Below are 10,415 nucleotides of genomic sequence, written 5' to 3'. Positions count from 1 at the left end.
GGTGGGATCCATCCTTGTTCTGAAGTCTGGTTTGGTTCTACACTGTGTTTAAAGTGCCTCATTGAAAGGGGAACTCTTCTGCCCTGTTGGTAGGAATGCAAACTGGTGCAACCACAGTGGAAAACAGTATGGGAGTTGCTTAAAAAGTTAAAAATAGAACTACCCTACAATCCAGCGATTGGACTACTAGGTGTTTACGCAGAGGATACAAAAATACAGATTCGAAAGGGTACATGCACCCCTATGTTTATAGCAGCATTACCAACAATAGCTAAACTATGGAGAGAGCCCAAATGCTCATTGACTGACAAGTGGATAAAGAAGATGATGCATATATGTTCAGTGGAATATTACACAGCCATCAAAAAGAATGAAATCATGCCATTTGCAGTCACATGGATGGGGCTAGTGTGTATTAGGCTGAGCAAAATATGTCAATCAGAGAAAGAAAAATACCATTATGATTTTATTCATATGTGAAATTTAAGAAACAAAGCAGATGAACATAGGGGAAGAGAAGGAAAAATAAAATAAGATAAAAAGAGTGAGGCAAACCATAAGAGACTCTTAAGTATAGAGAACAAATTGAGGGTTACTGGAGGGGAAATGTAGGGAGGATGGGGTAATTGGGTGAAGGATATTAATGAGAAGGGCATTTGGTGGAATGAGCACTGGGTGTTATATGCAACTGATGAATCATTAACCTCTACCCTGAAACTAATAATACACTATCTTTTAACTAATTTAAATTTAAATAAAAAGAAATAAAAGAAATAGGTCTTTACATTTGCCAAAAAAAAAGAATGAGAGAAATATTCACTTTTAATACTAATGATGATGCTGAGGAACTGTTTTCTGAGTTTTGAATTCTATTTTAACAGGTTTATCTATTCAAAATTATACTAGAAAAAGGGGCCACTGGAGTTCAGAGGCTATGTCTTACTGGTCTATGTATCTCTTTACCACCTAACACAATGCGTGCTCTAAAAAAGATAGTTCATATTTTTTTATTATTATATTCATTGTAAGTTTCAAATATATGCCACATGAATGAACTCTCAATTGGCAAAATATAAATTTTGAGCAAGTTTTCATAAATTAAGAAGTAGACCAATCAAAAATGATTACTGGACAGGATGAGCACTGGGTGATATGCTATATGTTGGCAAATTGAGCTCCAATAAAAAAATAATTAAAAAAATAATTACTGCATTTCTGCAGTGCATCTTAGGTGCTTGGCAATGGTAATAATGGTAAAAGAGTCCCTGCTTTTATATATTTTCTAAACTAGTTGTGGCATGATATAACACAACATACCTATTAAATTAATATTGCCCAGGTCAGTTTAGTAAATGTTCAGTGTGCACCTGTATTTACTGTCAGTTCCGCCAGCCCAGCCCAGCCCAGCCCGAGACGCGGAGAGCCAGCCGAAGACAAACAAGTTGTTTTGTTTTGTTTTATAAACTTTGTATCCACTGCATCCACGGACTCCAGCTTTATCCTCACACAGCTCAGAAGCAGTGGGCTCCACTCAGGGGTGGCTAAACCCTCAAGCCACTAGGTGGCATTCAACTTCCCATGAAGGGGTGGTGATAGTTGAGAGGTCAAGGTCGTAGGTCACATCCTGTAGCTGTGTACTTCCTGAGATCCAGCAGGTCAGAGAAGGCTGTACTTACAATGGCTGTAAATTTTAATGATCCAACCTGCGGCTTCTTTCAGAGGGAGGTTGTAGATTTCATAAATAAGCAAATACTTCAAAATGGAGTCAGTCCGCACTTCTACTCGATGCAGATGTGCGAATCCTGGGGTGATATGGAGAAGAAATTGCGAGACATCCTGACTGATTCGACAGTGTCAGAAGCCACCAAGGAGGCTTGTGCCTGGAAAACCCTGGCCCTGGCAGTGCACATGGCTGAGAGGCAGAAGCAGGAAGATGCGGAAAAGGTGAAGAAGCTTCAGGATCAGCTGGATGAGCAGAATCTGTTTAGTAATGTCTTGATAGGGATGGTGAACAGACTCAGGAATGCGCAAGAAAAGGAAAAGGAGAAGGCCCAGTTCCAACTTCAAGAGAGTCTCACAACCCTCCGTGGAGTAGAGGAAGAGCGAAATTTATTCCGAAATGAGCTTCTCAGGGTGCTAAGCACTCAGTCCTCAAAGCAGCAAGGAGCCCTGGAAGGCAGGAAGAGAAAGCAGGCACAAACATTAAGTATGTTTCCTTTTGCTCACGCTGCAGCAAGTGACTGGGGGTGGGGGGCAGGCAGTGAAGGGAGTAGGCCCGGAGTCTGCTATCCTCCTGGGCCTGCTGCTCTGGGGGGGGGGGGGCACAGGAGCACAGGAGGGGAAGGGGATTCCTGGGTGGGGCAGTGGCCAGGAGGGACAGAGTTCTTGCTCTGAGGTCTTAGGAACCTGCTCCAAGGCTGGTCAGCAGCCACCCCTTGCTCCCTCTGAATTCTCTTATTTATTCACTCATTTCTCCCTGCATTTTTTTCTCCCAGGAGCACCAGCAGAAGCTGCAGCAGCAATTCCTGCTAGGAAATATTCCAGAAACAGCTGGAAGGGTAAGCATTGCCACACCAAGAAATTCCTGTCCAAAAGTTTTAAACAAGATCCTGACTTCTCTTGCTCTGCAAGACAGACTGCCAGGAGCAAAGCTGGGGACTGGAACTGTGACTGGTGTTTTTCAGTGAATTTCGCATGGCGAAAAAAGTGTTTTCAGTGTAAAAAAATCCACTATGCAAGGGAAAGTGGGGACTCTGCCCTCAATTAGGGACCTCACTAAATTCTCACAATTTTATTTCGTGATGCTCTCTTCTGATTTAGAAGTGGAGCAGGAGCATGTTTTTGATTAGGTGTTATGTATAAATGGATAAGCAAAAAGGAAGAAAGACGAGTCATCTTTAACCTTGCTAGCAGTTAACAATTTACCTACTTACTTCCAGCTCTACATAGATGAGTTATAACAGTTAGATAGATTTCTTACAAAAATGGAATCATCTTGAAAATTAAGTTTACAACTTGTTTACAAATGTCCTTTTATTGATTTGATAAAATTTGGGGAAAAGTACAAAAAAGAGAATAAAAATACCATCCCCTAAAAACAATCCTTAAGGCTCAGAGCTGCCCATCCTCTAATGTTGTGCACAGACGTTTGTGCGCACAAACAAGTGTGCCTGAATGCAGAAACATGCTATTTTGATTTCTAATATGAGATTAAACCGTGCATATATTTTGGGATTCCTCTTTAAAAAAATGGCATTCGTTTAAATTTGGAAAATTCATGGATTAGCATCCAACCACCCAGAGACGATGTCCTCCAATATTTAGTTGCATTTATTTTCGAACCTTTTTTTGCCTGTCTCTATGTCCATATTAAAATTTATTCTTTTTTCTTATTTCTAAAGTATAAAACTAAAAGTAAGCAACAGCGGAGAAGCAAAAAGAAGAAATTAAATTGTAAGCATAATCTCATTATTCAGAAAACCATTATTGTTTATCTATATACACGTTATACTTTTTAACGTATATACGTTTTAATGTTAGTAAAATGTTCACAATTATGTTAAGCTAAATATATATGCATATTATTTTTAAAGTTTACATATGTAATATATATAGTTTTAATAATTATATATATGTGTGTGTGTGTGTGTATTTGTTTGGCTTAACATCATTCCCCATTCTTTTTTCCCCCCTTTGGCTGTTCATTCCTTAAGTGGGTTTACTGGAGATTAGTTTTTGTTGTTTTGGGTTTTTTTTCCTTTCTTTGGTCTGTTCAAAGAACTGGCTCCTGATTTTACTTATCAGTTCTATTACTTCTGTGCTGTCAAATTCATTTATTTTTCTCCCATTCCTTTTAGTTTCTTGAGGGTTTGTTATGATTATTTTTGTTTGCATTTTAAGTTCTTGATTTTATGCTCAGTTCGTTTATTTTCATCCTTCATTTATTCTTCCTGCTTGGGATTCTAATCTGATGCTACTAGTTGAAATGGTAAAAATTGAGACAGGAAAATTTTACCATGTAAATGTGTTTGACTATGTTTTCTGACTATGTTTCACCTCTGTGGTAGCTGTGCAATGACCACAAACTGCAAATTTGAGAGAACAAGCATGGTTTATTTTAATGCAAATATTAGGACATTTCCACTGAATTTTTCTTTGGCAATAACATTCTTTCTTTTTTTTTTTTTTTAGAAGTGGCAATAACTTTCTGAATCTCCTGTGTTTATTTTAATGTGGAACAAAATATTTTGAAATATGTAAAAATGCCTCCGACTGTATTGCTTTTAGGGAGTGCTCAATGCAAAATGAATGTATAGTATTCGTTAGAATGGACTGTCAGCCAAGTTGTGTGTTTTAAAGACGTTAATGTTATGAAAATTCATGAGAATCTATGGAAGTAATCCACATGAATTTACTGCTTGGGAAGTTTGGAAGTTGTAATAGTAGAAAGAAAGCATTTTTTCCTATTGATTCTTGATATGAGTGTCATTGTGTTTTCTGATATTTTAAGTTGCTTTGAGCGATTTTAAGAAAATGAAATGTTCTGGTCACGGATAAAGTCTGTATAGATGTAAGAGCCACTGAAACATTAATGTTTGCTACTCAAAATTATATGTGGGAGAAGCAATTAGAATAGAATAACACTAATGAAATAGTTATAATGGGGAAAACACTTATATTCAAAATTAGGGACTCAAAGAAATTGAGGTCCACATTTTGGCTCAGGAAAATGAAAATTAGAAAGATTTTTACAAGATCCTTGAGGGGCAATAGTTTTCAGTTTATATATATTAAGTAGTGTTAGGGGACTCTTATCTGGGACACTAGATGACCTCTGCTTTTAGATTCCCTACTCTTCTCTTAGACATAGGATGTCCAGATAAAAGACAAGATGCCCAGTTAAATTGGGATTTCAGATAAACAACATGTTTTTTATTAGTGTAAGTATGTACCAACTATTGCATGTATTTTTACTTGTAACTCTGACAAAGCTACCTGGAGGGAGGTTGGCATTTCTTTTCCTTTTAAAGTAAAAATAGTATAGACTATTCTGGCAGAGAGGAGCATTTGGACCTTTACAGTTTGGACCAACATTCAGGAACCGTGGATGAAGAATCGAACAGAAGAACAAGGCAGTGGAAGCATTTAAACGTCATCAACAGTGAAATCTGAGTGTTTGAATTAGGTGTGGCAATATATAGCATGGCATGGCAATCATGATCAGTGAAAAGAGATTTGGAAAGAAAAAGTGGAGATAAATTGGAAATATGTACTCTTGCCCTGGAAGTTTCTTGCTCTGTCAGCCTAAACATCTCTGAAGTCACCTTACCCATCACTAGTAATGTTGTGGAAAACTTTATGCTCCACTCCAGCCAGGGCCCAAATTTTGGCTCCTTAAACTATTCTCCATTTTGAAGGAACCGGGGCTTTTCAGAGGGTAGCTGGCACCAAATCTGGGGGCAAAGGCAAAATGAGCCTGGAACATCTTGCCATTTACAGAACTGAGAATGGTGACTAAGGGCTACTAAGGACAAAGAGACCCGAGAAGGATCTCACCAGGCAGAGTGGTGTATTGGGCATTGAGAAAGAAACCCACTTGAAAAAGTCGTTCACTGGGAAAAATGTGAAAATTGAGCATTAAAAGACCCCCCCCCCACACACACACACCCACAAACACACAAATTCCCCAAGCAACAATTATAGTCTATTGGAACAATAGAATCCATTAAAAATGATAAATCCATGATGGTATTAATGATTCACAGGTGATGTAAGTGTGCTAAAAGATGCTTGTAGTACACACAAGAATTTCCAATATTGCCTATAAAAATGCTATATATTGATCGACCCAGTTCATTCAACTTCTACATTCCACTTTTTAGTCCATGAAGAAGTTAACACAGATGGTTGAGGCATATGGACTATATTATTACTATGTGGAAGGCATTAGTTTTAGCTTGGAGAGAAAGATGTGGGGAAATGTAAAGGTGAGCTTCTTTTTGTAAGGAAAGAAATACAGAAAGATGTCTTAAACTGGTGGGAGTAATATTCTTCAGTATAAAAATGTAGCGTTTGGGAATTTGAGAATCTCTTGGGTTAAAGAGTTTATAAAGGTTTCGAAATCTTTTGTATGTTATATTACTAGAAACAAAATGTTATAAATGAGTGGATTTAACAATATTTCTTGGTCAGCAAAATATGTGAAGATCAACCTAAGGAGGATGCTAGCGTGTTTCCATTTTTGTGACCAGTTTATTGAGCTTGCATGCTCAATAGTATCTTTGAGTATGATACTTGTCTGATATAGCTAGATGATCATCTAGCTGGTGTGAACATAGCTAGCGTGAATAAACCAGTTATTGTGAATCCACACTTCTTCATGTGTTCTGTGTGTTGTTATTGCCACATGGAAAGAAGTCTTAGAGGAAGCAGGGTAAGATCAGCATATTTGCACAACACTATGTCTCTCTCTTTTTTTTGCTTTTTTTTGTTTTGTTGTTTTTGTTTTACTGAGAGAATGTGGCTGGGGAGGGGCAGAGGAAGAGGGAGAGAAAGAGTTTTTTTTTTGAGGGAAAGAAAGAATTTTAAGCAGGTTCCGTGCTTAACACAGAGCCCCATGTAGGGCTTGATCTCACGACCCTTAGATCATGACCTGAGCTGAAATCAAGAGTCGATGCTTAACTGACTGAGCCACCCAGGCATCCCAACACATTATTTCTCTTAAAAGTCAAACACCTATAAAGTTATTTTCTCTGCCTGCTCCCCTCCCTGAAACATCATTAATTTCTGTTTTGATTTGTGGCTATAAGAATGGTCCAGAACCTAATATGTGTGGGGTTGTGAAATGATCAATTTCTCTTGGGAAGTTGTGGGAATTTATTCTTAGATTGTAAATTTATTGAAAAATCTTCTTTTATTCTGGGAACTCAGCTGATTTATCTGTGATTTTGCAGGTATAAGGCCAGTGTCGGGATATTTTTGTGTCCTAGTAATTAAAGCACTTAGACAAGTTACGTAGAAGACTGACTTGGGGTGGGAATATTCAATCTTTGCATGTGCTAAAAAGGAGCGAAGTCAGCTTCAGTAAAAGATGCTGCCAGATGAAAGGAGAAACCCAAACTCGAGTCACATGAATGAAAATCCCTGGTCGAAATCGAATGTCATCAGAAGAAATGGAATAGGGTCTCGTGGCTTTGTCCCACATATGGTGGGACTTAACTGGCTTTTGGGAATGCAGGAGAGGCTATTCATTCTGTTAGGCCTTTTGCTAAGGGAACAAGAAATTTAACTAATAATAGTTACTATGAATGTGATGTGTTGTTTTAAATAGACTGATGGCAAATTTGAGGGGTTTTTTTAAAGATTTTTATTTATTTATTCATGAGAGACACAGAGAGAGGCAGAGGGAGAAGTAGGCTTCCTGTGGGAAGCCTGATACGGGACTCGATCCCAGGACCCCCGGACCATGACCTGAGCCAAAGGCAGATGCTCAAACCGTGAGCCACTCAAGTGTCCCACATTTGAGATATTTCATAATGTGAGCTTCTTATTGCTTAGACTGTTGTCTGCTGCATTTTGTTTAACTTGACAATCTAGACTAGGCAGTAGGCTAATATCTGTAATTTGACATGAAGTGTAGAACGATAGATAACTTCTTTGCATAGAATCTTGATAATCTTGAGGTAAATGTTATTGAAGTTTATTCAGATCCATTTATGAGACTTCTAGGAACAATATCAAAGGTAATTGTGTGTAAAGTCTTCGAGGAGCCGTGTTGTCCATCCAACTGGACCCAGTTGAACATACAAGAACCATGTCGTAGCTTTGTGATGGTTATAGATATGACTTTTCTGGACTATAACTGATCTACTCCCGCAATGGGACGGCTAATATCCTGTTTGCTTACAGTCCTAGCTCACTGAATTAAAAGGGAAGAATAAAATGGTGGGGAGCGGGGGTGGGTGATTACTAACAGTACACCTGCATGTTCAGGAGGAGCTTAAGTCTACAAACGTCCTCCTTACTGCTTATTAGAAAGAAGACTGCGAATGTAGGTCAAGCCGAAGAAAGTGGACGTCATTTAATGGCAGTACTGAGAGGTGGATCTTTCTGTGAAAGGAAAGATGTCGAAAATTGTTTCTGTACTCTCTGAATCTTTCCCTTTGGACTGCTTATTCTAGGCGATCATGTACGTTGGTGTCTCTGTCTCTCTGTCTTGCTTTCTTCCCCAGTGCTAATCTAGTAAAAGGGATGCATTTGCAAAGAGATGATTGCCCACTTTTGAGGACAAGTAGGTCCCTAGAGAACAGGGGAAAGGATTGGCCTTCTATTCCTGCACTATTGGGGTGAGAGGGGAAGAGTCCCTCAAGGATCGGATGTAGTCCAGGACAATAACTTGAGATTTGTGGCCAAAGCCTTACACAAACTAGGGGTGGTGGAAGGGGAGGAGGGAGGGGGGTGGGGGTGACTGGGTGACGGGCACTGAGGTGGGCACTTGACGGGATGAGCACTGGGTGTTATTCTATATGTTGGCAAATTGAACACCAATAAAAAATAAATTTATAAAATAAATAAAATAAAAAAATAAAAAATCCTCAAACCGACTTACACAATTAGGGTAGGCTTAATCAAGGCGCATGTCAAATGGGACAGCAATCTCATTTGATACTGGATCCTCTTCCAAGCTCCTTCAGGTTGCTGACAGAATTTATTTTCCTGTGATACTCTGTGGGCTGTGTGAGAGACACATATATAAACACCTGTTCATACCTTTTGTCCAATTTTGAATCAGGATATTGAGCTTAGTTCATTAGTGTTATTTTCGTAATGTCTTGGCTTGAAAATGCATCCATCAATTATCTTTGTCATTCTCTTACTAAAGCAGAAATTCAAGAAAAAAATCCTAAATGCCATGAAATCAGTTTTCATTTTTTTTAGGCTACTTATGTTTGAGGATTCATTATCAATAGAATTTTATATTTCACATTTTATGTAATATTATCACATGTGCATTTCATTTTGAAATAGTTTTTAAAAATCTGCCCATTTTTGTTTCTGTCATTGTCTTAAAAAGGAGTTATATGTATATGTTACATGATACAATTTATTCAGGAATATCCTGGTGATAGTCATTGAGAGATTTTACTATGACAAACCATAGGATAATAAGAATTATTTTACACATATCTATGCATACTGCTATTCTTAGTTCGTTATGATAGGTGTACAGAATTGGAAAATCAAAGAGTATTTCTCATTTCTTCCAAAAAAAAGACTCTAGCAATTTCCATTTCCATCATCAGGCCACTTCCGTGAGGACCTTTTCTCTCCATTCTCTGCTCACTCAGCATTTGTTGCTGCTGTTGTTTTGCCAGTTTTGTGAGTAAAGAATTATTTTTATTTTTCAGGATAATTTGCTTTTATTTTATTTTATTTTATTTTATTTTATTTTATTTTATTTTATTTTTATTAGAGAGAGGGAGTGGGGCAGAGGGAAAGGGAGACAGAATCTTTTTTTAATTCTATTTTTATTTATTCATCACACACACACACACACACACACACACACACACACACACAGGCAAAGACACAGGCAGAGGGAGAAGTAGGCTCCATGCAGGAAGCCTGATGTGGGACTCGATCCCGGGTCTCCAGGGTCATGCCCTGGGCTGAAGGTGGTGCTAAACTGCTGGGCCACCGGGGCTGCCCAGGGAGAGAGAATCTTAAGCAGACTCCATTCTGGGGCTCAATCTCATGAACCTGAGACCATGACATGAGCTGAAATCAAGAGTCAGATGTTTAACTGACTGAGCCATCATATGGTAATTTGCATTTAATTGAATGAGAAGTTAAGTATCATGCTATAACTTTGTTGGTCCTTTGAATTTTGTTTCCCACATAATGTCTCTTTTCATTCTTAGCACATTTAATAGTGAATTCTTTGCCTTTTTACTTTTCCATTTATTGAAGCTCTTTGTATATTATAAATGTGTATGTTTGAATTTATGCTGAAGTATTTTTCTTCAACTTCTGTTTTTTGGGCTGATTTATATTGTATTTAATCGGAGAAAAATTTTTATTTTTTTGTAACCAAAAGGACTATCCTATCTTTTATAGTTTTTAGTTTTCTGATTAGTTTAAGAAGCTTGTCTCTATCTCCAAGTTCCTTTGTTTTTTCTCTTTTTCAGAATAAAATCTGATCCATCTGAAATTTATTTTTGATTATGGTATGACATTGTGATCCAACAAATGGATAACCAATTGTGCCAGGATCTGTTTTTTTTTTTTTAATTTATTTATGATAGTCACACACACAGAGAGAGAGAGAGAGGCAGAGACACAGACAGAGGGAGAAGCAGGCTCCATGCACCGGGAGCCCGATGTGGGATTCGATCCCGGGTCTCCAGGATCGTGCC

General features: G+C 38.1%; 1 protein-coding gene across 1 annotated transcript; it reads left to right on the top strand.

Moving 5' to 3' along the window:
- Positions 1-1,627: 1,627 nt before the first annotated feature.
- Positions 1,628-6,375, top strand: LOC140596059 (testis-expressed protein 13C-1-like). The gene is made up of 4 exons (XM_072743322.1): positions 1,628-2,206; positions 2,496-2,558; positions 3,402-3,453; positions 4,192-6,375. Exons 1-3 carry the CDS (start codon positions 1,678-1,680, stop codon positions 3,404-3,406), a joined length of 597 nt encoding a protein of 198 aa, XP_072599423.1. The 5' UTR covers positions 1,628-1,677; the 3' UTR covers positions 3,407-3,453; positions 4,192-6,375.
- Positions 6,376-10,415: the final 4,040 nt, after the last annotated feature.

This window comes from Vulpes vulpes, chromosome X, assembly GCF_048418805.1.
Source record: "Vulpes vulpes isolate BD-2025 chromosome X, VulVul3, whole genome shotgun sequence".
In the NCBI taxonomy this organism is placed as follows: Eukaryota; Metazoa; Chordata; class Mammalia; order Carnivora; family Canidae; genus Vulpes; species Vulpes vulpes.
The sequence above is the reverse complement of the archived record's forward strand: the minus strand, read 5'-3'. Positions and strand labels throughout refer to the sequence as shown.